Source organism: Malaclemys terrapin, chromosome 13 (assembly GCF_027887155.1).
Source record: "Malaclemys terrapin pileata isolate rMalTer1 chromosome 13, rMalTer1.hap1, whole genome shotgun sequence".
In the NCBI taxonomy this organism is placed as follows: Eukaryota; Metazoa; Chordata; order Testudines; family Emydidae; genus Malaclemys; species Malaclemys terrapin.
The window spans coordinates 22,637,777-22,664,806 of NC_071517.1; the positions used below are offsets into that span (position 1 = coordinate 22,637,777).

General features: G+C 44.4%; 2 protein-coding genes across 6 annotated transcripts in view; one reads left to right on the forward strand and one right to left on the reverse strand.

The window, feature by feature from the left end:
• The window catches only part of STX8 (syntaxin 8), a 156,129-nt gene extending 142,131 nt beyond the window's left edge, over positions 1 to 13,998 (forward strand). For all 3 annotated transcript variants that reach the window (XM_054048112.1, XM_054048111.1, XM_054048113.1), the window contains exon 8: positions 12,927 to 13,998. In XM_054048112.1, the coding sequence (XP_053904087.1) occupies positions 12,927 to 12,994 (68 nt within the window). In that variant the 3' untranslated portion in view covers positions 12,995 to 13,998. The remainder of the gene's footprint in view (positions 1 to 12,926) is intronic.
• Positions 13,999 to 20,250: 6,252 nt separating this feature from the next.
• NTN1 (netrin 1) overlaps positions 20,251 to 27,030 on the reverse strand; it is a 212,988-nt gene continuing 206,208 nt past the window's right edge. For all 3 annotated transcript variants that reach the window (XM_054048407.1, XM_054048406.1, XM_054048405.1), the window contains one exon: positions 20,251 to 25,254. In XM_054048407.1, coding sequence (XP_053904382.1) covers positions 24,926 to 25,254 — 329 coding nt within the window. In that variant the 3' untranslated portion in view covers positions 20,251 to 24,925. The remainder of the gene's footprint in view (positions 25,255 to 27,030) is intronic.

Sequence of the window (27,030 nt, forward strand, 5' to 3'; positions counted from 1 at the left end):
AGACATCAATAAAAGGCATCAGACAGAGGTGAGAGGATGTTGCCAACCCCACCCAGAAAACAGGTGATGTGTGAAAAACACCCAAACTGACTCTTAGGGGAAACCTGTGTTTTTACATTGTTAGTTTTTAGTATTTGTATTGTGGTACTACCTTGGAGCTCCAATCACAGACCAGGACCCCGCTGTGCGAGGTGCTGGGGAGACACTACAAAAGGATGTCTCCTGCCCCAAAGTAGCTTTTTTGTAGACTGTAATCAGCCCGGCATCTTAGTAACAGTATAGAAAATTAAACACACTATTGCCTAGTCAGAGCTCTCTGCTGAAATGTGAGCGCAATATTAGGTGGGAATATCAAAAGTGTTTATAAGTGATGTTTATGGTTTCGAATGGTTAGAAAAAGCTTAGACCATCCTTACTAGTAAATCTACACCCAGTATGTCTCTGGGCAGTGATGAATTGTCTAAAACTGTTTTAAGTTGCATTTGTTATGCACTCATATGGAGGTAGGGGTAGTTCAGGTAGCTAATTGCTTGAATATCAATTGTTTTAATGTGCTTCACTGCAGCTGCAGTAATCCAGTAATGGTGGTTTGAAAAACGTAAGTGGAAATGCTTCTTCTATGATTGTACTATGAACTTATTTATATTGTTTATAAAAAGTGCATAATAGTTCAGGTTAACCAGATCTGGCTCCATGCTCCCTATCCAGCAGACTAGCCTGGAAGTCAGGACTAATGGATTTTATTGCCAGCTCTGTCCCTGTCTACTTCTGTATTTCTTAGGCTTTGTCTACACTGGCACTTCGTCTGCGCAACTTTTGTCATTCAGGGGTCTTAAAAAAAACAAAAACACCAGTGTGAATAGTGCTTTGTCGGCAGAACTCTCCTGCCGACAAAGCCGCTGCCACTCGTAGGGGTGGACGTTTTTTGTCGACAGGAGAGCTCTCACCTGCTGACAAACAGCTACACTGTGCGCTTTTAAGCAGCACGGCTGTAGCGGCACAGCCGTGTTGCTAAAAGCCTCGTAGTGTAGCCGTAGCCTTAGGCAAATCATTTAGTGTGTCTGTGCTCCAGTTGCCCTATCTGTATAACAAAGATAAGATGCACCCCCCTTCTTTAAAATGTTTGGAGAACCTTCCATTCATTTTTTACTCTCTCAAATACCTGCCTTCTAATGTAACTGGTTGCTGACTTCGTGTCTACAGCTAAGTCATGCTTACATATTGTTTTAAAGCAATAGACCTCAACCACTCTAGGCATTGCCAACATACCTTATCCCTGGTCTACTCTGGGGGGATCGATCTAAGTTACGCAACTTCAGCTACGTGAATAATGTAGCTAAAGTCGACGTACTTAGATTGACTTACCGTGGTGTCTTCACTGCAGTGAGTCAACTGCTGCCGCTCCCCCGTTGACTCTGCGCCTCTTGTGGTACTGGAGTACAGGAGTTGACAGGAGAGGGCTCGGGGGGTCAATTTATCGCGTCTAGACTAGATGCGATAAATCGATCCCCGCTGGATCGATCGCTGCCTGCCGATCCGGCGGGTAGTGTAGACATACCCTTATTAAAAAAGTGTGTACCTTAGAAAAGATAAACCAGAGTGTTTTGTAAGGACAAAAGAGGTATTTGGAAACTATAAAGAGAAAAGCTTCTGGTATTTAGAATGCTATAACTATGCTCAGTGAAGTAATCCTCCTCACGGTTAATTTGAAGTTGGATATTAAAAATCAAATTTTCCTGAAAGAACTTGGAAAGTCTTTGAAATCCCACTTGGAAATAGCTGAGTACACCCTCTGGCATTGATTTGTTTTTAGAAAAGTAGCAACAGATTTAAAAAATAGCTCCAGAAATGAATTGAGATAGAACAATGATAGCTTAGGGGGAACACTTATCTCATTTCCTTTCATTCCGTTGGGGTGTGCATGTGGTTTGGGACCATAAACTCTGGAGCTTATTTGATCATGGAGACACTAAACATTTTGGATTTAAACTCACTGCACACTTCTTCTGACTGTGACATATGAATTCCCATCTCATTCTTTCTTTTGCTTTTGATTCATCCTCACTTTATTTCCTTTGCCAGCAGTCATCACTTGGTAGTAAATACTAACACATGTTCAGGCTCTGATGGCAAATGATGGTATTAATGGTAATTATAAGACTTTATTGTGACCAAGCATCCACTCTGGTACTACAGCTGACTTCCAATGCTACGTGGCAAAAAGGAAGAGCAGGGGCACCATTTCAGTCATACATTTAACCAGATGGATTGAAGGATTGTTACAAAGAAAAACACAACCTCACACGTTTGCACTCAGATCATTAAAGCTTTTGATAAGATTATCAGTTAATATGGAACTTTATGTGTAACTCCAAATTTGATAACTTGTCAAATTTTCATATCGCAGAGAGTAACCTAGCTTTTGCTTTCCTCCAAATGCAAATGTTCTCAGAGCGCTCAGCTTCTTTCAGACATATTCATTTTTCTTTAGACCCAATGAACCATATGGCTCTCTCAGCCTTTATTAGCTGTTCCCAAAGTCTGTGCTTGATTTGTTGGAGGATTGCCAATGATTTTGGTGTCAGAGTTGAGAAGTACAATTGTAACATTAAATTTCTCAAGTCATACCCGTTAAAAAGAAGGTCAAAAGCAATAAAGTGTCTAGGTTTCTTTGGGTGGGTGGGGGTGTAGGATAATGTGAAATTGCTGCCTTTTACACCGACATATCACACGGGGGAAAAAAGTTTGGCTGTCACAAAATTAATAACGAGCAGGCCTCTAGAGGATGTGTTTCAAATGATGCAGGTGTAGCAATCAGGGAGTGTATTTACATACAAGCCAGCTTAATAGTGTGGGATTTATACTAAAGTGGTTCTTAATGCAATACAAATCGAATACCCTGTCTCACATTAAAACAGAAAAAATGTTAGACGGAAAGGTTTTATGGCTTTTGGGATGGGGGGGGAGCGTGGGGTTGTGATTTTTTTTTTTTTAGGGAATATGAAGGAAAGATGAATGTGTTAGGTTGTTTGTCATATAAAACTAGTGACTTTGGTGTATAAATTGAATTTATAGCCTTCCAAGTTGGTTCTCTAATGTCTAATGATAAAGGGTTTTTAACAGATTTTTTGCCATATACCTGGCAACACTGAAAAATTCACTTAATTAAAAAGCAGGTAAGGTATTTTTCCTTAAACTGGGACATTAAAAAGAAGTTCACAAAGAAGGCAGCAGTGACACTAAAGTCTCTCCTTGAAACTTCACCTCTTCCCTGCTTTCCCCTCTGTAAAGCAAATACTGTGTTTATAAGTTAACGCTCCATGTCATTTGTGCCAAATCTGAGGACTTATTCCTAAACTCTGGGTACACAGTTCTGCAGGGATATAATTTTCTTGGCATAGGTAGCATTACATCCAGATAATGTAATGTTACACCAGGCTCTTTAAAATCATAATCTGATATTTTTATTATTTTTATGTCACTGCATAATGACACAGAAGAGGTACCTTTGATGTCACTGAGAATAGCAATACACCTAAACCAGCAGCAAAGCATCAGAAAACCTCCAACAAGGCTCCACTCCCAATGGGCAAGGTTCTCCCCACCAACCCTCTTCCCCATAAATGATCACCACAAAGCAAAAAGAAGGGCCTTGCAGGGCTCCCCAAAGGTCAGCAGACCTGAGCTACTTTGAGTCAAGGGCCTAAGATAGTTCCACAGCTGAGGGCTTCTCATAGAGAATGCTCTGTAGAGCTGGAGTCCCCTCTACAAGCACCCACATTAACCACAACTGTGGAACCGATGGAGAGTTGCCTCTTATGAAGGCAGGTCCTAAACCATCTAGGGCTTTTTAGGTTGAACTAAGCACCTGAAACTCCATCCAGAAAACCAGCAGGCAGCTAGCCCACAGCACTGAACCCTAGTTTCCTGTGTTCTTGATATACAAAAAAACCAAGCCAAAACCCACACAGCTTACAAAATGGGTGGTCCAATTTGGCATCAAGTTCAGTTTCCAGCTGGCTTTACGGTCTAGCCCTTGTAGAGTTCATCACACCATTCCAAGTGACAAAGGCATGGATTGCTTAGTCAAGTTCACATCCAAAGGAGATGTTTCCCACAGCTGCTCTGATGTGGAGAAGAAGAAAAAAGCATTCCTGGTCACAGCAGTGATATGATTCTTTAGCCACAGCTGGGGCTTTATGGGAACCCCCAGACTGTGAATTCAAATGCAAAGTGGTGGACATGAGCCATCAGTAAGAGGGGAAGAGCCTATCCTTGCCATATGCTTTTATTTATTTCTTCCTGATTCTAAAGGTGCCACCAGTGTTCTGTGTGCAGAACACAGATTATGAAAATGCTTCAGAACTCAGCAAGTTAAAATGACCATAAAAGGACTTTCACAGTAGAGTTCTCACCCTCCCTCCTTTCTCCCCTCTCAGCTGCATCCAGCGCCCCATGGTCCCTCTCTCACCATCTTTCTCCAGAGAAGCCTAATAAAACAGATGAGCCTCTCAGCACCAAACCTGGATTTGCCAAACCAAGGGGGAGTGGCAAATTCCATGGTTGAAAATCAGATGCTGTGAGATATTTGCAGAGGCCGTGGTATCACCTTGGGGGCTGGAGAAGAGATTTCAGACCTTTGAGGGCCCAAGCCCTTTGGGTTTGCATAGGTCAAAACTAGTCCTTTAAATTTCACCAGGACATCAGTTGCACAGAGCACAAGTGTAGTGTGTTCTCTTGAGTGAAACGCTTTAATACGCCAGTAGCTGCGATCTGCGCTTGCTGCAGTTTCTGGCCAGCCTTAAGGTGCAGCCCCATTTAAAGCACATTACGACAATATAGTCTCAAAGTGGTAAAGGCCTTGGGAAGCCTCCATCTGAAAGGAGAGGGTGCAACCTTTGTGCTGAGCTCACATGGTAAAAGTTGTTCTTGGGAGGTCCTGCTACCTGGAGGTACAGAATCAGCCGCGATCTAAGATGACCCTCAAGTTGCGAGTCTGAGAAACGAGCAGCAAACGCACTGCCCTCACTATATTCTTCTTTCACATTGTCTTGTTTCCACTTGCCTGCGAACCGTACGGCATTCTTACCTGTGCTGTGGCTTAGCCAGCTAACCCCCATTCTCTGGTTGGCAGTGGGTAATTCTCTCAACTGCGCACAATGAGTGCAGTGAAATGGAGAGGTGGAGCTGGGCATCATATCTGTATTGTAGACACGATAACACCTGTTCCCTCAATAGCTCTCCTGACAGCGCCATGGATGTGGTGAGCAAGAATGGTGACAGGATGGAACTGTGTGCTGAAAATGCAGGAGAGCTGCCCAGGCAGGAGGACAGTTATCCAACACTGTGCCGTGGGACCGCTAAGAAAGCCAGGGGCAGAGCCATTCAAGAGTAACTTATCCACTCCTCCTAGTGTCTGCAGATGTGTCAGCACCAGCGCCTCACTTCAAGAATGTCAAACTGATAAGGGAGTAGGTGGCTCAGGGGACTGGGTCAGATATGCCCAGGCATTCCCGCTGGTGTCACTTGTTTGTATCTGACGCAGCTTGGTAGTGACCTATCCCACTGCCATAGGGTAGCTATGTGAAATGAACTGGGGGTCTTGCAGTTCTTAATATCTATATTCACTCCCATCTAGCAGATTGATGGGGTGGTTGTGGGGAAGCTTCCATTGCTGTTGCCTATACTGTAATCAGGGTCCCAAAGACGTCCCCCCTCTGGATCTAGACTCTAGCAGCAGAGTGAGTTGTGGGGCTTGCATGCAGGGTGAATGAGAAAAGCTTTTCAGCTACAAAGCAAATGCCTTTTCATTATAGAAATGAAATGAATTGCTTCTTGCTTGCAAATGATACACTGAAGAGAAATATCCTTAACTTAATGTTATGTTTTCCACACTGTCTATCCAGCATATACTCAGACTGTTGAAACTTTTGCATGTAGCCAGTAATGTTATACGTCCCCTTTTAGAAGCTTATTACTGTATGTCCTAATTGGTACCATATTAAATGTAAGTAGTCAGTATACAGCAGGTATGGAGTGACTTTTAATGGTAAATCAATAGTCTGATAGAAGCAAACCAGAAATTTTTGACACTTATTCAAGAGGGAGTTGTCAAAACAAGACATATTTATGACAGAGTTCCTGAATGCCTTTTCAAAGGCTCTTGAATTGCTGCCAGACTCTAAACACGCTCAACTTCCCAGGAGCTATATTCAGCACAATAAGTGGATATTTCACACTAAATATTGGCATGCTAGAAAATGGGCATTAAACGTTGACTTGACAAGCAAGAATTGGGTGCTTGTTATATGGCCGATGTGACGAGCAGTCTCTTCATCAAGTTGTGCTCTTGTGCAGAAACTTCTGCTAAGTTCAGACAATCATTACCGTTAAGAATTAGAAGTATGCTAAAGAAATGGTGAACCTCAGGTGCTCCCATCGCTTCCATTCCAAAAGGCAGCAGGAGTAACAGAGATTCTTGACGAGTGATGGCAGATGCAGGGTATGGCTCTGGTTGGCAGTAGGCATTCGCAGGTGAAACTAGTGGGGTTCATTATCATTTTTAAGGCAGATTGTCTTATTCAGTAAATGACATAGTAAACTGCTCGATAGGGGGAGGGTAGCGCTAAATCCTGATGATTAGGTTATAAATGGGGAAAAGAATTGTATGGTCTCATTCTGCTCTCTAGCAGATATTTCTTTACCCATCTTTCCAGCATATCTGAAACTCGTGCATGGATGTTGTAAAGTTACATGTACAAACAGTCCCTGCAGCCTGGGCCACTGTTCAGCTCAGGACATGAGCTCTCACAAGCTAACCAAAGTGTGTTCAGGAATGGGACTCTTCAGAAGCGGTGTTGAGGTTCCACTCAGTGTCTCTCTCACCCTTTGGCATTGGTGTGGGATCAGCAGGGAGCTCTGTACTGCTAAGGGTTTGCTCCTCTGAAAAAGATGGACAGCCCTGATTGCTGCTTGTTAATATCTGATCATAGTCAGGGGTAGAGCTGGTCCAAAAAACTCTTTTCACAAAACATGTTGAAGTTGTTTCCATATTAAAGTGTTCAAAAAGGACCCATTTTAACATGGCTTTTTTCAGTTTTTAAAAATATTTTGAATTTTTTATCACACCCATTATTGAAACAATTATCAAAATTTTTCATTTCAATCAGGTCTACGTACAAGTAGAATGTTAAAATGTCCTGCTAAATCCCATCTCATGCCTTCTTGAAATTCCTCCTGCAATTTCAGATGGAACAGATATTGGCCTCCTTGCCAATCCTTTTCGTGGTGCTTCTGTGTGTTAAACAGCTGCCTAGTTTCATCCCAGAGGTGGCTGCATTTCAGTGGTGGATGAAGTGACTCCTATGTATTGGTTGTATATCCCTCCAAGCGTGTTAGGTCAAAGACAGTATATCAATGCAAGATTATCCTAATCATAAGCCATACCAGAATGAATCGCAGTTGCCTCCAGTTTCCCAACCCCCCACTTACTATCTTCATAGCATCTACCAACTGACCCAAGTGCTTCCTGAAGTGGTTTTTTTGTTTGTTTGTTTGTTGGTTTTTTTTTATTTTTATTTTTTTTTTCAGGGGTGGAGGGATTCTGCACTCCCCTCACCTGGGAAGAGAGGGGTTAGTGAGCGAACCTTCTCCTGCTCTGGGGTTGCGTGCGGGAAGTGGGTATGTTTCCCAAGGGCGAAGGGGATCTTCACTCCCTAGGGTGGGAGTAGAAGGACCCAGTGGTTCGGTCACTAATGAAGGAAGGACAGACTGGTGTTTTCTGTAGCTGTGCCCGGCATACTAGCAAAGAGTTATCAGCTCACAGCCCACAGGTTATGGTCTGTTAGTATCTGTGAACCCGCTAGCTTCCCCAATATTCAGCAAATGTATTATTCAACTCACCCTTGCCACTCTTGGATGGGTGAGCATCCTGGTGGATCCAGTTTGTGTGCTGTACAAAATACAACTGGAGCTCCTGTTTTGGTGGAGATTCAAAAGCTTAGCCTTGTAGTGTATCATTTCCTTGCTAATGTCTGCGAGATTTAGACAGAGGGCCTGTTGGGAGAGAGCATTCTGGATTCCCTATATCTCCAGGATTGGCTGTCCTTCAGCAGCATCCATATTCCAAATTCGTCGGACTAAGGAACTACAAAAGAGCTGGCCATTCTCCAGTGGTTCATGTTTGCTGATTTGTTCCATTGATTATATGCAGATTACAACTTGCTTTTCTCACCTTCTCCTCTTTGTAAGCTTGTTAAACGAAGGTCTGCATCAACATTTCCCATACTATTCACACATGCATCTGTTGTTTCTTCCATTCTCTGTAAGTCCTGCTTACCTCATCACTGAGTTTGTTCCGTGTGAACTTTCTTTGAGATGTTCCTTAGTGATTGGGATGTTTACACTTCACAGTCCTGAAGCAAGAAAAGCCCAACAGGCAGAGAATCTAGAGTGCGTAATTACTGTCAAATCGTGTCAATGAGATTATTTATGAAAGCATGTCACAGATTTTGCAATTTAATGGGTACAAAACAACTTTATAAATCCATATCCTTGGAATTGTCTACTCCATATAGGCTTAAAAGTATTTGTTGATGATGCACATCATGTGTGGTCATCTGCTGCTTACTTTTGTGTTTCCAAATGAAATGTCTAACTTTATGTATACCAGTTTCCTTCAAGAAGCAAAACTTAGTTTTTTATTTTTCACCATGCAATGCTGCTCCGGCTGTTGTATTTCACTTTCTTTTAAATCTCCTGGTCATTCTCCTATTGCATGTTAGCAACATTTTGATTAATCCTCTACTTTCCTGAAATCCTGCTATATAATAATTCTGTTGATAAACAGATTTTCTTGGGAGTCGTCACAGAATAGTTATGCCCAATTAATTTTAGTTTGTATCATTACAAATTCACACCTGTATTTTGCAAGAAACCAATCTCAGTTGTCTCTTAATTGCTAAAACCTCTGAATTCAGTTACAGCGAAACTGCACTGAGGATTTTCACCCTCTAAATCTTTTTCCTACAGCGCAAAAACATATTGGACAGCCAAAGTGTGTCACTATAATCACATGCCTTATTTCTTCCCAATTCCAGCAGCATCGTTCACTCCTAACCATGCCATCGGAGAGAAACACCCCAAAATGTACAGTAAAATTTTAAAATTGAGACACATTTTAACCATGTTTTAACTCAGTCATAGTCTAAATTCCATCTAATGCCTTTGAAAGTTAAGGGCCAAAGTACAAGTTTCCAAGTTAATTGGTTTGGTTAAATGCACCATTCTTTTTCCTTTAATAAAGGAAAAACAAATCTCTCTCTCTACCTATCTGTGCTCATGTTTTAGCATCCATCACTGGAATATCTACATTAACGTGCACTAAATTTAAATTTAAATTAATGGAGATATCCCATCTCCTAGAACTGGAAGGGACCTTGAAAGGTCATCGAGTCCAGCCCCCTGCCTTCACTAGCAGGACCAAGTACTGATTTTGCCCCAGATCCCTAAGTGGCCCCCTCAAGGATTGAACTCACAACCCTGGGTTTAGCAGGCCAATGCTCAAACCACTGAGCTATCCCTCCCCCCCACTAGGGAACTTGGAAAGTGTGCCGGCAGGGTACAGTTAGGGCACGACATCCTAATACACACTAGAGTTTACACTCCTCTAGTGTGGACTAATGCACAGTGTAGACAAGTCCTCAGTGCCTCTCCAAAATCGCAAATAACAAACCTCAATCTCTCTCTTCCTTCTTGGGGAGCAAGTTCCCTGATTACGGGCCAGAGCCTCACCTGCTGCAAGTCTGCATAGCTCCAGTGGACTCATCTTGCTAGCTGAGAATCAGCCCTGCAATGTTGTGAGGGAGGGGTGTTTGTGTCTGCTCTCTTCACCTTCCAGAGATGAATTCCATAGGTTAAGTCTAGCTCCCGCTTATGTCTGTCTCCTGCCCTTATGAGTCTTGGTTTGTTGGCTCATGGCTTCAGTGATGCACTGCTGTCATGGGAGATGATGGTTATGGAGGGAGAGCTGATCTCTTAGGTAGTTAGAGCTAACGCTGCGGGAGGGCTTTGACTATAGCAAGGTTCTCTATTAAATGGGCAGCCAGGGCGATGTGTCAGTGACAACCTGTGTAGCTAAACTGACAGGCTGGAATGTTTTGTGCTGCTGGAGCTTTTTTCAGGGCATGTGGCTCCAGTATTTGATGCAAGTTGCAATAATCAAGGCTGAAGGTCACAAATGGATAGTTCACCAGGGCAATGGTGAGCCAGGAGGCTGGAGCACCATTGCATAGTTTGCCATCCTGGCTCTTTGGAGTTTCCAGTAGTGTTGAGAAAGCCCAGAGGGTCCCGACGCTGCAGATCAGCTTACAGTTTGAAGGCAGATGCTTGTGATCATGGGGGATGTTGCACAGGAAGAGAGGATCTGTGAATCACTTCTCTCTTCCTACTGGCTTCTCCTTAGTGCTGCCTGGGTTTAGCTCTCAACAGCTGCTCTTCCTCCAAATGCTGGTGTTGGCTAGTGTTGGGAGAGCTGGGGGGCTTACATATCATGTACAGAAGAGGTAAGAGTCACGTGTCGCTTGAGTACTCTGCCAGCACTTCAGCCAGTTTTTTCTCACCATGCTGTATGTGACCAGCGGGGCTATCAGTTCTTATCACAGGTCATTCGGGAAGGGATGGGGAATGGCAAATAAATTTCGTGAAACAATTCCACTTCAAAATTACCAGACGCCATGTAGAAATTGTTGGGTAGGGTTCTGTGTGTGAGTTACTCTGCATGGATCTCTTGCTTTCATTTTCCTCTTCTGTGGTAGTCAGTACCAGGGGTGTGTGTATGGTAACAGGATCGTTAACGAAAAACTCCTCTGACCCTGTGGCTTATTCCCCTGTGAAATGTGGCAGTGCTCCATCACATGGTCATTGGTTGCTGTGTAAATGAACATGAGGGGGAGAAAGTTTCTTGACTTCAGGTACAGATAAGCAGCCGTAGCAGGTGTTTTCAGAGGTGCTTAAGGAAGTTAGGTTCACGCCCCCTTTGAACATCAGTGAGTGTTGTGGGGCCTATGCAGCACCAACAGCTCTTTAAAGAGTCTGTTACCTACCCTGAGATTTATGATTATTCTAGGAGTTTCCCAATTAGAATCAGAGCTGATGGCCAAAAACAAGTATTAGGCCAAATTAAACATGTCTGACACTCTACAATAGTTGACTTGTTTATCACTGGGTAAGCATGCTAATATTGGCTTCTCTGGTGTGTTAATTTAACAAACAACTTTATTAGGAAGAGCCAAATGCATGTCTAGTGCTATGAGATATTGACTGGGTCAGACTGGGCAAGTGGTACTAGTTCTAAATTCAGATAAAAAATAAAGTTGGTGGCAACCACATTTCACTGGAAAAAAATATGGCCCACTGGCATAGAAGCCGTTTCTGCACAGAAAACATGACACTATTTATGAAGAGCCATGTCTAATATCCTTTCCAGTTTGGAAAAAGAAGTTTATTTTAATACATCCTTTTTAATTGCTATGAGCTGGACTTGTAAATATTGTAAGTGGTTGAGTAATAGTCATCTGTTAGCAGACCAAATGGAAGGGACATTTTTTCCACTCTTTGAGCCCTAATATGGTTCACCCGACTCTAAAGGGGATACTTTAGTGCGGATGTTTTTTTAAAAAAAAGTCTGTTTAATAATTCAAAGATGGTTTAATCTGCGGGGAAGCCAGTGTGTGGTGTTCTGTTAAGTGAAATGCATAGGACATTGTGAAGCTATCCAGGAGGTTTTGCCAGGTGTTCTAATGCTGGGGGACTTGTCATTGTTTAGGAAAGAGAAGGGTTTATTATCAAAACTTGCAATGATCCACTCCATTTGCAAGATGTAAAACTTGTATTTCAGCTAAGAGGGGCAGGTTATCTCCCTTATGTTTTGGAGGTTAGAGAGTACTCCAGCAGAACTAGCTTCATCTAGCAAGATATCACAAAACATGCTCTGGGAAAACCACTGTCCTTTTATCTCCAGCTTTCAGTCAGTCCGTATTGTGAATGAGAGAGCTTTGTGAGACTCAAATGCAGAGGGCTTGCAAAATTCTAGTCTGTCATTTTCCTAGAGCAATCTTTTTCTTTTTAATATGTGAATAGTTTTGTCCCTCTTCTCCTGCTAAGAGTGAATTTTGTACCTGAACTAGTAAATTGTCATAACATTTTGTAAACCCAGATTGTCAGTAATGTACAGCATATCGCACAAAGCAGGTTTGCTGCATGGTTTGGCACAGTGCTCTCAAATATATATATATATATTTAAATGTTCATTGCCATTCATTTTCCTAAGTCAGATTCGTTTTGCACCGGTTTGGTGAGGTTTTTTGCTTTGCAAATAATTTTGCCTTGTTGTAGTAAAACTATTTAGGTCCTGGCAGCAATCTTCCTATGAAATTTTAGCACTCACATGTCTTAGAGAGAGAGAGAGAAAACTAATTTATGATTCTGTAAATTCTACTAAACTTCATCAATCCTGCATGTTTTTAACTAACTGAATGGGACTGCTTGGAGAGTGTCATGTTAATCTTGTGTATAAAAGTCTCTTCAGGACAAGGCTAAGTTGTGTGGTGACTTTTTAAATCATTTACCTGTAGAATAGTTGAGTTATTCTTGGGGAGACAGAACCAGAGACCAAATATACAGTGTCAGTCCTGATAGCTTTAAGCAAACTACCCTTTCATAAATTATTTTTGTAGTCCGATTTCTATACATATACAACATGTAAAGATCTGGTTTTAGTTAGAATTGAAAACTTTTGGGTAGCCAAGTTTCTAACCCTTATTGTTTAGGGTGATGTAAGGGGACTCAAAAAGTAAGTTTCCTTTAAAAAAAAAAAATCCTTCAGATAAGATGAAGAGAGTAACTTAATTTTGCTTTGTCTGTTTCAGGAATGTTGGTGGTGATTGTGTTGTTGCTGATTGCAATTGCTGTGGTTGCCGTCTGGCCAACACACTAACGCAAATGCGGGGACCATCAGAGATGCCACTTAGCAGCGGCAGAGCTGGACAATATCAGAGGCTGCGAACAACTCCACTGCAAACACGTTTTGTGTGTTAAGTAAACTCAGTATTTGAATGAAGACGTTTCTGCACGCAATGCACAGCCAGAGGGCTGTGGCTAGTTTGGAGCATTTGAACTTCAAAAGGACTCTTTTCCTTCCTTCATTTTGTACTTCAGAGGGACACAACTGGAGTAGATGCATCTTTTAAGAGATTTACCCTTAGTGCAACTGACTCTAAGCAAGCAATCTGCCCCTTTTGTTGAGAGATCAGTCATCCTGAGGGTTTAATATACTGTAGGAGCAGTATACAAAGCTTTTGTGGTATATGTGTGAAGTTCCCCCTCTCTTGGTAAATGATGATCTTTTGAACCAAGATTTTGCATCTTATAAAGAAGTGAGTGTTGTAAGGAACTGATTGATACTAAGTTTCAATGAAGTTGGAGGGTCAGAGAGCAGACCAAGCTTGAGAATGAAAAGCCTGGTGATGAGAGTAGAATGGAATATAGGGACTCAGATGTACCTTACAAACATAAGTATGAGACAATCTTTGGCTGTTGTGAGAGAATTACCGGTGTTGATCTGCACCAATCGAAATGCAAACAGCAGTGGGGCTTTCCAACATTTAACACAACCGGGTGTAGAACAGCGGAAAGTTCTGCCCAATGTGTGCTCATAAGGGGGGGGAAGTGTCTTTCTGCTAACTGTACTCTGGGGGAAGTTTACCCCAACTGACTAACTGCAGAAGTCCTGATACAGCGAATAGACTAGGCTCAAGACCAGAGATGCGCACAGCTTTCTTTTATCATTTTTCCAAAGGAAAATATTACGAGTATTAAAAAATAATGAAAAAAGAATTTAATGCTCATTGCTGTCCCCAAAATCATTATTTTGTTATGTGCCAACTTAATTGTCAGAACTGATAGAGCAATAATAACACTGAATAAAAGCTGATCCATTTACATGCTGCTTTTTATTGGCGTGTTTTTTGTTGTTTCCAATAACATCTTAATATTTTAAAGGTCTTTTGTTTGTTTCCTAGAGATTGATATTGAGGAGAGAAAGAAACTGGTTCCTTAGACTTCCAGTTTCATTTGAAATGCCTCTTTTGTACTTCTCAATGTTTTTTTTTTTTTTCAGCCCCAAGCTGGTGCTCATGTGTCTTACTCCTTAAAAATGGAATATGTGCAATTATAAATATGAATTTAATTCTTGGCACTAGCAATCAAAACCCTACCTCCCCCAAACCAGTGCAGTGAGTAGCAGCAGAGCAAACCTAGTGTGTTGCACACTGGGCTGAGATTCAAGAGACCTGGGTCCTAGTCCCAGCTTTGCCACTGGCATGATGCGCGACCTTGCACAAGTCAATTTAATCGCTGTGTGCCTCAGTTTCCCCATCTGTAAAATGGGGATAATGACACTGATCTCCTTTGTAAAGCGCTTTGAGCTCTGTGGATACAAATCACTCTAGAAGGAACTAGGTATTATTCTTGTTAAGCTTCCCCAACACCATCTTCTGCCACTGTGCCTCAACCAGACCTAAGCGTTCGGGCTCCACGAGCCAGTCACTCCAGGAGCATATACTGAAACTATGGTGCTAATTGTGGTGGTGGTTTTTGTGGTGCACAGGTAACTCTGGAAGCTGGATGGATCTAGAAGAGTTATTTCCAAATGACTATTCATGCCAAATTTTCTTTGTTTTATATAAAATAAAATAAAAAAGGTCAAAATCAAAATAAGTTTTGATTGATCCGAAACGAATGTTTTCAGAATTTTGATTTGGGATGAAAAAAATTTCAAACTCTCAATTTTTTTTCATGGGACAGAAAATCTGTTTTCCAACCAGCTCTTCACAGCCTGAGCTATTGCTCTCCTTGTTGATGTTTCAGTGTATGGGTAGCCAACGTGGGGAATGCAGATGATATGGGAGGCGGGTACACAGGAATAGTTCAGGTGAACAAACCACTAAGTGAGTTTTAACCTGGCGACTACCAAGGGAAGTAGGATAAATGCAGCCGTGTATTAGGGAGTGAAAAATACCTTGTCTTCCGTGCAATAAAACCCAAGGACTCAGCGCACCTCCATCCTGCTGGGAAAGGCTCTTCTGAAAAGATCTGACCAGTCAGTTAAGTCAGAATTGTTTAGGCCTCAAGAGTCATGCCTGTTTGCTCATTGTCACTTGGAAAGGAGCTCCGTATTCAAACAGCTGGAGGAGAAAGCAAGAGGCCGTTTAACCGCTGCATGTTTTGCAGGAAGTTCTCAATGATCTTATTGCTTGACTTTTTTCCAGTACAAATGGAGCTTTTAAACCCAGCCACTCCAGCTGAAAACAAATAATTGTGGTTCCTGGTGTTGTGTTTAAAATCTGCATTCGAGCAGTTTCTGTGTTAAGGAGCCTGAATTAGAACCCGGCTTCTAATTAAAACTGCCATTTACAGGGGGGGATTCAGGTTTTATTTGAAATCCCTGGATACACTGATCAGAATAAATTGTGCTACTGTTCTGTGCAACATTCTGGGTCCATTCTGTAGGGGCTTTTTAAAAGCTGCTTTCTGATTTGTTGTATTCTTGGGGGACAAAATTTCTGGGCCATAAGGAAGGAGGAGAACCAGTGAGTCTTATTGCTGAAATATTTAACAAAGAGGTCCTTAGATTTGCCCTTTAAATAACATTAAACATGGCATGTGGGTGAGGAGTTTTATTAAAAAAGAGAGAAGTGGATTTGGCAGGGCTTTCATGGTGTATGTGGAAACCTTTTCTGTTTTACTGCTCTTCGGAAGGGAAGGCTAAAATAAACAGACTGGTTCCATTGTCTACAAGCTAGTGGAATTGAAGAGTGCGAAGTGTGATCAGTCTGAGTTCAGTGCATTTTCGGTTTATTCTATTTAATGAATTTTATGAGCTGGTTGCCGTGGCATCTGGGCACGTGACACAAATTAAAATCAAGCAACAGGTTTAAATTGCCTAGAGTAGACACCAAGGACACCCTGTACCAGAGCCATTCCAGCCCATCAGAAGCCAACCACCACCATCCCCAGCAAAGGTCCATATAATCAGACTCATGCTTGATCAGAGAGAGATGCCTTTCATTGTGTGTTCGTGTTGAGACTCCCCAACTGCAGTGGGCCTGGTGACTGATGGGAGCTTATCTCACAGCTGGGAACCCTCTGGCTCCAATCTCCCAGGAATGCATTTTAGGGGAGGATGAGCCAAAGCAGCTTAGCTTAGTGGTGCATAGACAGAGAGGTCACCTCTAACAAAGCCAGGACTCAAACTATAGCTAGGACCTTAGAGTTGTAAATCAATGCCTTGAATGTCCCCTAGCAGCAATGGGGAAACCAGTGCAGTTCAATATGCTTATTAATTTGGTTTTAAATACACTCCAACTAGAAATAAGGGTCTTTTTAATAGCCAGGGTAAGTAACCATTGGAACAACTTACCTAGAGATGTGGTGGATTCTCCATCACCTGAAGTTTTTAAATCAAGGCTGGATAGCTTTCTAAAAGGGGTGGTCTAGCTCACCTGGAAATTATGGGCTTGATGCAGAAATTATTAGGTGGTGATTTTAGGCCTGCTATGCAGGAGGCCAGATTAGGTTAACCCGATGGACGCTTCTGGCCTTTAAAAATCTGAGAGTAAAAGAGCCCACCCTGGGGTTGAGGCATCCTGGCATGAATTAATATGGTGTGTAGCCCTGCTCAAGCCTTACCCACCCTGAAAGGGAAATGAATCCCTGGGCTCTCGTAGCTGGGAAATTCGACATCTGGCAGACGGTCAGCTGTTCCACATGCATCCTGGCCAATAAAGCCTCAGTCCCCAAGTGCTCATCCCCAGGGATCTCACCAGGTTTGCAGAGGTAGAGAGTTCTTTCCTTCTGTGCCAGCCTGAAATGTGATAAGCAAAGTGCCCTGTGCTCACTCAGTGTGGTCAAGCCCTTAATATTTACTTTGAAGGGATGAAAACATTCAGCTCAACTAAATGCTTCTTCATAAGAAGGTCGAGCATCTCCCAAGGCCTGGATTTCTGGATGGAAGCATCCTCCAAGAAGAGCTCCTTTGCCCCCTCTCAGAAAAGTCTGTTAGACAAGCAGTGTAGCTGTAGCTACGTCAGTCCCAGGATATTAGAGAGACAAGCTTTCGAGCCACACACCGCTCTTCTTTAGGCCAAGAGCTCTGCATGGTTGGAAAGCTTGTCTATCTCTCCCTCACCACCAGAAGTTGGTCCAATAAACGATACTCCCTCACCCACCCTGGTTCTCTATTACACAAGGAGTCCAGCAGGACAGGATGGCGAGATGGGTGACTACAATCGAAGAGGTTATAGGCAGGTCCCTTGGAGGCCCATTCACTCCATAACTAAGTGTTCTGGGTAGGTGTCCATGCCTCCACTGATGCAGCTTTCTGCCAGTGCGTTCTCAGAGCTGTGGTTTATTAACCCAGCAGACAAGTTGATAGGTTTGTTTTCCCTTCCCTATTTGACTCATTGGTGCTGCTGTTAAGAGCCTACGAGTACAGACTGCTGGAGTCTCTCGCTGCTGAAAAGGGAATTTCCATTACCTGTAGCTAGCTTTGGGTGCAGGTAGCTCTGACATACCATACACCTGTGCAGTTATTGGTAGGGTGCATCAGCGATGTTGTATGTTAATCGTTTTGGTTGATCTGCTAACCCTAGAGGAGTCACTCTCATGGCTCCTGGGTGTGCTGGCACCACACACTCTTATGCTGGGAGAGGATTCGTCTGATTTGTCCATCTGCCACTCAGTCACCAGTGGAGGTGGGATGATGTGACTTGCTAGTGTGGACCACTGGAACTGCTCTCGCAGAGTCCAATTGCAAAGTAGACAGAATTCCCTTTCTTCTGCCAGCACCTGATCCTGCATTGCTTGTACTTCCACACTGGAGTCGCAGCTTGCACTCGCTGTGTGTGCATAAGGATCTGAAGAGAGATTTCAGATGATGATGTGAACCCATTAACGGCCTGGAACCCATTACTGGTACTGGCTAGATTTCTATGGGAAGCATTTACATTGCTTTGCCAGTGGACGGCTCCCCTGCTTTGAGCATTTCCTGGTGTTTTGATTTTCTGTTGAATTAACATGTGCTCTGGAGTCTCAAATGCTTTTCTCTCTCTTCACTGTTTCCAATTTTAATTTCTCTTCATTAAGAGGATAAAATACCAGAGTGGGCCAAAATGCAAAGTGCAAACTCTCTGATGTTCTGCTGTACAGTAAATCTGCTGTGAACAGCACTTATTTCTGTTGGAGTCTAGTTCCTACACTCAGAATAAATGAGCCCTTAAAAGCTGTTACACCTTGTTAAATTACCTTTCTTATTGTTTATTTATACAGCGCTCCACTCCAGGAAGGGTAATTTCATTAGGCACTGAGCATGTCAGGCCAGAATTCACATCCCAGTGCCAATCGCCAGCCAAGGTTACCCCAGAATTCACATCCCAGAGCCAATCGCCAGCCAGGGTTACCCCAGAGCCTTTTGAAGGGACTTCTTTATACTTTGGGCTGTGAGGAGAAGTGAGAACGCTACTGAGGAGAAGTGAGAACGCTACGCTGATTTGTGCTGAGAGCGAGGGACGAAAGGCCAAGACAGGTGCTAAGGCCACATGTACACCATCATTCATCTGGGAATAGGCTCATTTTCCCCCAGTTCTCAGAGCTGCTGCCATTTCTCCTTCACAGACAAAAACCTGGTAAATCTATTTTCATGTTTTTTAAGCTTCAAGCAAGATTTCCAAAGAGGAGGTGGCAGTGTGTTTGACCCATGTGTCTCTGCCATAAAGATCTGAGATTGCTGATCTCCAAGATATTTTTGAACTAATAAATTATCATAGACATTAAGAGCTAGAAGAGACGGTTTGGGTCACTCAGTGTGACCTCTGTGCAATTCACAGGATCTTTGCCTGCACTATTCCCTCTCCCAGCATTTGGCTGTCTGGAAGTCTCCCCTCCAAATACCACCCTTTGCTCTGCTTAACTTGTCATGTAATGTTTTAATTCTTGGCTCATTTCTTCCTGAAGAAGGCTGCCTGGTATGAAATCTAGCCACGCTCATGGTCGTGCAGCATCAGTAACCGCTGACATCTTGAGAGCTTTATTGCAACTGCTAGGGGGATTTGTAGTTTTCAACACAAGTCGCTCTCAAAACGAGCCTGGGCCGGATTCCTGAAGGATGCATGTTCCTTTGCTGTTCTTACACCTTTTCCTCAGGCTACATTTCTCCATGTCTTCTGATGAGTCTGCCTTGGATCTTACCAGCATGTTCAAAACCCCACCACCTCAGAGACCTAACTTGAAACTCGGTGGGGCCAGCAGAACGGCTGGAGAACATGGAGGGGGAGGAGGTGCAAGGATGGGAGGAATGAGTGGAGGGGAAATAAGACAAGGGAGTAAATCATTATTCATGTCAGGGTTGGCCCTGGCCACGGTTCTGAGCTTTGCTTGGCTTTCTCAGGGTGCTTGCTGCGCAGGCTGTGTCAGCAGGGAAAGTCCTAAGGCATCCTAGCCCTGCCCCCACCATGGGAAGGGATTTCTTTAATCATCCATCGGTTCCCACGTGCACGGAACTGGATGTGGCTGGGAATGCCTGGGAGCAGAGCGGAGTCGTGCAGGGTGGTTCAGGGACTTGCTAATGGGACACAAGAACCTAAGTCGCCCATTCAAACCCATCAGTCAGTCCCATCCCATGGGATACTCAGTGGCCTCTATGTGCTACATTGGATAGGCGGGTTCCTGCTGGGCAGGCGTCTGCGTCACGGAAACCACCACCTTCGACAATAATTCATACCACTGCTGGCATCCTCAGGGAGAGGCCATTTAACGCAGCGCCCTTGGGAGTCACTGGCCTGGCTGGGCTGAGGCATGGTACTGGGGCAGTGGAGGGAGGTTAGCTGTGCTGCTGCTTGTGTTTGTACCAAGGGCCGGAAACCTGGCAACTTTCACCAGCATTAAATCCCCAAATACTGCTGTTTGCTGCCGGCATGGACTGGAGCCAGGCTGCTATTTTACTGTTAGGCTTTTCGCTCCTCTCTCGGCACCCATCCCAAAAGTGTTGATTGCACAGCGTGTTAGGGAACGCCCAAAGGCAAGTCCCGGTCCACCAGGCTGATCCCAACTCTGCTAAGAGCTGATGGGGCCTGTATCCCACAGCGTGAGGGCCCCTCTTTCATCGCCACGTAACTAAAGAGACTGGCCTAGGACGAGTACAGTTTACAAGAGTTTATTCAACTGGTTTCTGACTTTAGTTCTACCAAGTGGGTGCTGAACAGTTACAAGCTCCGTCTGGTTCAGTTACAGCCATCTAACAAAACAAAACAAAAAGACAACTTGGAAAAAAAAAATAAGAAAATCCACAACTTTTTCACGTCATTAAATATATTCATATATAATAACCATAATATATTAGTATGCATTGTAAAGAAACATTGCCCAAAACAGTATGTAATGGTCATAACTAAACAACATTTACAATTCAAGATATTAACAGAGATAAACAAAAAACACAGGTTTTTCTGCCAGGTCTGTGTAACAGGAGAAAAGGCGGGTGGATGTGTGCAGGGGCAGGGAAGGGACACAGAATGAAACAAACAAACCAACTTTTGTTTAATGCTACTGTGGAGTGATGATTGTTTTGGCATTTCAGCTGCTTTCCAGAATCGCTTGGTTGGCACTGCAGCCCTTTTACCTTGTTACAAATTCCACGTTACACTTCCTCAGAGGACCTCGGGAGATATTTTACTTATTTTTGTGTTATTCAAGTTAGCATAATGTTCCACTGCTGTGTGTGACCCTTAATGATAACTGCTGGTACAGAACTCTCTGAAAGCCCTTTGCCCTCTCCCTGGGCCCCCGGGTTTTTCTCTTGTCCCGGATGACGATTTTCATTCTTTCCCCTGTAAGACTCAGATGAGGGTTTTTTTCATTTCAGTGGAACGTTCTGACAAGGCGCTCGGTTTCCGGGGGGAGCAGTACAGCGTGACATTTAATTCATATCAGCCACTGGACTAGCAGGTCTGAACTAATCAGCCACCGATCTGCTTGATTTTAGGTGGTGGGTATAAATTCCTTGCTGGCTGTGATATGGGGTTGCCTTATTGGCTACCTCCAAATGAAGAGCTGTAGGATTCTTCTGAGGAGCAGCCACCCCTATGGAAGTTGTTACTCAAAGAGAATAATCCAGGCACTACTAAAGTCCAGGGGGTTTGTCCTTAAAGAGAAGCCAGCAACCTCTAGGAAATACTTACTTCATAAGACACCTCCTGAAAGGTGGACTGTTTTGCTTCGCTTTACCTAGTAGTAATGGAGATTGTGTATGTTATACATGCTCAGTATATTCTGTATGAACGTATTTCGCACAGCTAAAGAGGGATACTTGTTAGGTGTGGGCGGAGCCAAACAAGGCCCTCAGACTTGTTGGTAGGCGCAAAAGTAAAAAAACAAAAAACAAAAAGACAGTATTTCTTACTAGGCTTGCACGGCAGGGGAGGGGGGTTGTTTAAAAAATCTACAATATTACACTTCTGGTTAACAAAATTTGAGCGCTAGTTTGTTTTACATCTCATACTAACTATACAAACAAACTTCTTGGCTTTCTTTTTATTTGTTTTCTTTTTACTGTCTGGAGTACCCATGGCCCTTTGCAGCGTTTCAGCCTATAAATATCCTTTGTTGGAGGCATGAACATTTTCTGCATGTTCTTCCAAAAATGTTAAAAGCAATAGCCCAAGGGTTGGGGGATTAATTTTTTTGTTTTGAATGCTATCCTAGGTGCCGGGCTCCAGGTTAATAATGCTAGCTCCACAAACCCAAAGTGGACGTGTCTGTCATTATACAGCTAGCCATCGTGGGGAATGCAGCAAGTCCGCTTGGAACGCAAAGCTGCTGCCCCGAGGGACCTTGCAGCAGTTCAATGTGCATTTGGGAAACGTGAGTGCAGGAGGAATGTGCCGCATGCCAGCCAAACCCCAGGGACTGGGACGGGTACCTGTGTTTTGATGTCATACTAAACGCAAACTTGGGAACTGGGGTTGTAAAAGGCACCAAAGGGGACCCACCTACCACTGAGACTCCCTTCTCACTCCAGCCACAGGTTACCTTGGAAATCTCAGTTAAGAAAACCTCATTAGCTGGTTGAATGAGCTTTGGGATTATCAACAGAGCATCCTCAAAGCGTTACACAACAGCCTGCCTAGAGCTTGCCTAGAATAGCAGGGGTTTGGGGTTTTTTGCAAACGTTCCTTTATAGGCTTACCGCATGTAGTGGCTGGCAGCTGCAGGGTGATGGGACTCAACTGGTGTGCTGTACCTAGGAATATCCCGCACCACGAGGGCATACAGAACAGCTGGGTGCCATGAAGCACAGACAGATCTCCTAGCCAATGCAGGCTCTCAAGGACTGTACTTTGGCCCCGTCCAATTTAATCAGTTTGGCCAAAATTTTATGCTCTCAAGTACATATTTAGGCACCAAAAGCATGCAAGTGACTTAGGAGCACTAGTCCTATTGACTTCAAAATCGTTTGCCTTTAACACCAGATGCCCTTCTTCTTTCTGGCTGGTGGTCAGTAAAAGGGGATGCGGGACAAATACTTGGTTTTGCCGAACACTCACTGCCGCGGAGCGTTCTGTATATTTTCTCTCCTAACGACTAAATTTGCTTTAGTTGAGCCTTGTAATTCACACCACGGGTCAGACAAGCTCAGAGGAGCGGGTTTCCCCATCCCAGCCATGAATTTCAACTCCCCAAGCCCGCTCTGCGTTTCACTGGGCACCTCTCCATTTTATACCTATTTACATCGCTGCCTTGCTTTAGGGTAGTTTATGTCATTATATAAATATTGTCAATTGCTATAAAACAAGGCAAAACTGCTGGAAAATGTCATAAAATGGATGTTTCCAAGTTTCCTAACAGGAAAAGTATCAGGGAGGTTTTGATTTTTGTACCATGGGCATCGTAGAGATTGAGTCTGAATTGTGCACCCAAGTTGCGCCCGTTTTTTGTTGTTGTTTTACAAGCAGTTGCTTGTACAAGTTGTGTGTCAGTGCAAACCTCCTTCGACCCTTATGAGCCTAATGTGGAAGCTAAGAAAAATCTGCACCGTGGCTTTAACAAAGCAGAAGTGCCACAGGCTCCATGGAGGAGTTAAGCCCCTCAAACGCGAGTCTGAGCTGATCTGCCCCAACCGCTCCACCATAGCAGTGTTATAATGGTGAGGCGCTAAATATCAGCAATGCATATGGAAGCCAAGAGAGAGCTGAATATAGCCTCTGTCTAGAAGAATTGACCTCTATGGACTACAGAGGTTCTCTCATTTATACTGGCAGATTATTGTTCTGTTTTGGGAAAGATTTGTTTCTACAGTGGCTAAATGTGTAGAGCCTTTTGCATCTAGTCACTTTGGCTGGTGTTTCTCCCGGTGCAGGGCTATGCATCGTTTACATCAACTGGGGCTGAAGTAGTACACAGGCCTTTATGCACAGGTGTGAATCTGTGTTTGAAGCGTTGCATTATTACTTGCTGCTGTAGCACAAATCCCCCAAAGCCACACCTTCAACCTGATGCTGAACAAAAATCTCCACCTCTCGTTGCCACTTGCATGAGAAATGAGAAGACAGGTGGCCAGCTGTCTCAGGGACTCGTGAGGACTCTCGGGGGCAGGAAGTAATGTGACTGTGTGAGCTTCCCAGCAGTTTGCTCAATGGGGTCTTCATCTTCTGAGTAACATTTAAAGGCCGGGATGGGGGCGGGAGGGTTGGGGAAGGCAGTGGATTGTGAAGGGCTAGTTGGGTACGGAAGTGAAGCTACTGCCAGCAAAGAGTTTGGAAAGAAGCCTCCAAGCAAAGCCTGGGCACCAACCTCCCTTAGGTGCTTCTGCAAATCTTATCCTCCTGTCTCCTCCGCTCTCTGGATATAACACAGCGATGATTGGCCATTGGCAAATGGGACCTGAATTATTAAACACTAGACTGAGGATTGTCAGCTAGGAGGTGGATCCATGTGTACCGCGACGTGGTTCAGTGCATATCTTGTGCTAACCAGCTGGCATCTAAACAGCATGCAGCTCTCCTTTGAAAATCTGGATTTGAATCCGACAGGAATAGCTGGACCATGCTTTCAAAGTTAGGTGCATGTGTAACACACCGACTATTGTGTCTTCTTCTAGTGGCTGCTCCACACACAGTGTAAGAGGCACACTGTTGTGTGGGTGCAAGCAGGTACTAATAAACAAGCACCATCACACACGCCCAACTTTGAAAATCTAGCCCTGTCTCTTAGATACTGTACAGCAGGCAATTGATTATTAGAACTATATTTTACTGAAGACCATTCAAGTAACCAGTGTTAATTGATCCTCAAATATGTCCTCAGTGATCAATTTCTAATTAGTTCCCCTACTATAATTGTCTCGTTCAACCTAAGATGAGAAAATGTGATTCCAGGGTAGGGAAGTTAATTTCCAGCATTGCCGTTGGTTAGTTTCTTGGCTTTGGAACTAGCAGGCGTTAGCAGTTTTAAGGCAGTTTGGCGTCTGATCTCTTCGACACAAAGGGGCGAAATAAGTGATGGGACCACGGGAACTGGTAACTGAACAAGCCTGGGTGCTGTGGCGATCGAGGCAGCGCAGGCCCCAATCCAGCCTCATGGCGCAAAGGTTTTTGTGTGTGTGTGTAATTTTTTTTTCTGTACTATGAGGTGCAAACTTGGCAGTCCCACAAAAGTGATTCCCCTACATCCCACCCGCCCGCCCCCCCGACACACACAAACTGCAAAGTGAGTTCCTTCACAAAATCCCTAATCCCAATCCCTATCTGCTCCAGGTTCTACACAAAGCAGCATGCACAGTCTCTCTTTCTCTCGCGCTCCGCTGCCACCTCTTCCTTTAGGCTTTCTTACACTTCCCCTTCTTCTCCCGTTGCTGGAACTTCCTGAGCCTCCGAGCCCATGTGTCCCTCCACTGTATCACCAAGCTGCTCTTGTCCGCTACGATCCCGTTCTGGTCTGGCGAGTCTTCGTCATTGCCCAGCAGCAAGTACTTCTTCATGGGCTTGATTTTCGGGCACTTGCATGCTATGTCCTTGGAGCGGATCCACAGGATCTGGTCTCCACGCCGTATCCGGTTGGTCCCTTGTTTGTACACAGAGATGATGTTGACGGTGAACTTCCACCAGTCGCCAGCTTTGTCGGCCTTCAGGATGTGGATCTGCACAGCTGGAAAAAGACAAGAAAAGGAAGCAAGTTGAGGCTTGTTTTTAACTCCAGCTAATAAAGCACCTGGGACAAAGACCCTTCACCTCTGGTGACCAGCCTCTGGAAGGAGCAGCCAAAGGTCAAATAGCTTTGTGGTGACCACATGTGAAATGAGCTATTGAATGAAGCTAAATCCCCCTGAAACAAAGTCCATGTTGCAAAAGCCACCACAAGAGTCACTGCTAATTAACTGCTGTGCAAGCCATCTCTAAGCAATGATGCCAACCATTGCCTGGGCCATAAAGAATGCACTCCGGTCATACGCCCTAGGCATGGTCCTAGCATGTCAGGGATGAGGCTTGTTAGTGAGATGCTTGGAGAGAAGTTTTGCCCTGCTGCTCATGAGGTACGTATTCTGAGGCTAAATACAGGGCATCAGGCACCAGGGCCATCAGTTCAGGAGACTTTCTGAGCACAAACATCTGAGACACTAGAATTAACCCCTCCCCCAAAGTACTTCTTGTGGAGCAGTGGGGGTTGCTGCACACACAGCGTGTTTGAGACTGAACTGTAAAAGCAAGGAAGGGAAAAATGTATCCCCTCTTCTCTGCTCAGGCACCCACTTACCATCACCGCAGCTACTGTACACCACAGAGCATGCACTAGTGCCTTAACACTACCCCCTGGGTCCTTCTGCCCCAGACTGTTCTCCTCCATAATCCATTACTGGTAGGTGTGAATGTCTGGGGCAGTGGTACAAAGGGTGATGGGACCTGGCAGAAAGGTCTGAGCTTTGGGGGTCAGTGGAGGTTTCAGCCAGATGGGATAGACTCACTTCTATCTGAGAGTGGCAATTAAAGGGGCCTGGTTCAAGGTGGTCATTTGACTCATGGCAGGGAGAGGGGCCACAGGGAGACCCCCACCAGCAGGTCAAGGAGGAGGCAGACATCAGCAACCCAGGTGCAGAACCTCCAGCATCCTAGCAGGGGGTGTCCCACAGAGTCAGGGAGTGCTTGGCCTGGGTATCAGGAAATGGTTCCTGGGATGGGGTGTCGGCCTTGAAAGAGTCTCCCAAGAGAAGGGATGGAAGCCCCAGTGCCTGTGACTAGAAATGGGGCTGCAGGGAATGCTCCTGCCCTGTAGAGTCATGGACTGGCTGATCTGACAGGCCTTCATCACTCCTCTCTAAGTGGAAGGAAGAAAGCTAGAAATGCGGCGGCTTCTGAATGCTGCCCCATGGGAGCCCTGGTTCCAACTAATGCCCAAGTGCTGGGCACTGTGTATAACACTCAGATACACCACAGGTACACCCAGGGCACAGGACTTCCATTCAGCCCCTCAGTGCCTTCAGTTTGCTGTCGTAGCTATGGAGGTACCTTAATAGGTGTGGCCCATGGAGACTAACAATGGAACAAGCCAGAGCCCTCTCTGCCTGATGGCTCTGTGACCACTTCGCTGCTTGGTTTCCATGGGTGCTGATCTCTCCCAATAAGCCATTTGTTTGTTTACTAAGGGGAGCACAAGTAGGAGCAAGTGTAACAGTCTAGGACCATGGAGAGTTGGCTCCTTAGCTGATGTAAATCCACACAGTTCAAACGGCTTCAGTGGAGCTACGCTTGATTTACGCTAGCTCAGCACCTGGCCGTTATTATTTCTGGTAGAATTATTTGCAGGCCCCTGTTGGCATTTGGTGAAGCCCTGGCCTCCAAGGTAGAAGCCTGTATGGGCCTGGGATGTGCTCTCCTTTGGACCATCCTGCCCTCAGATAGCTCAGGGTGGAGTTCTGTGCTGTGATTT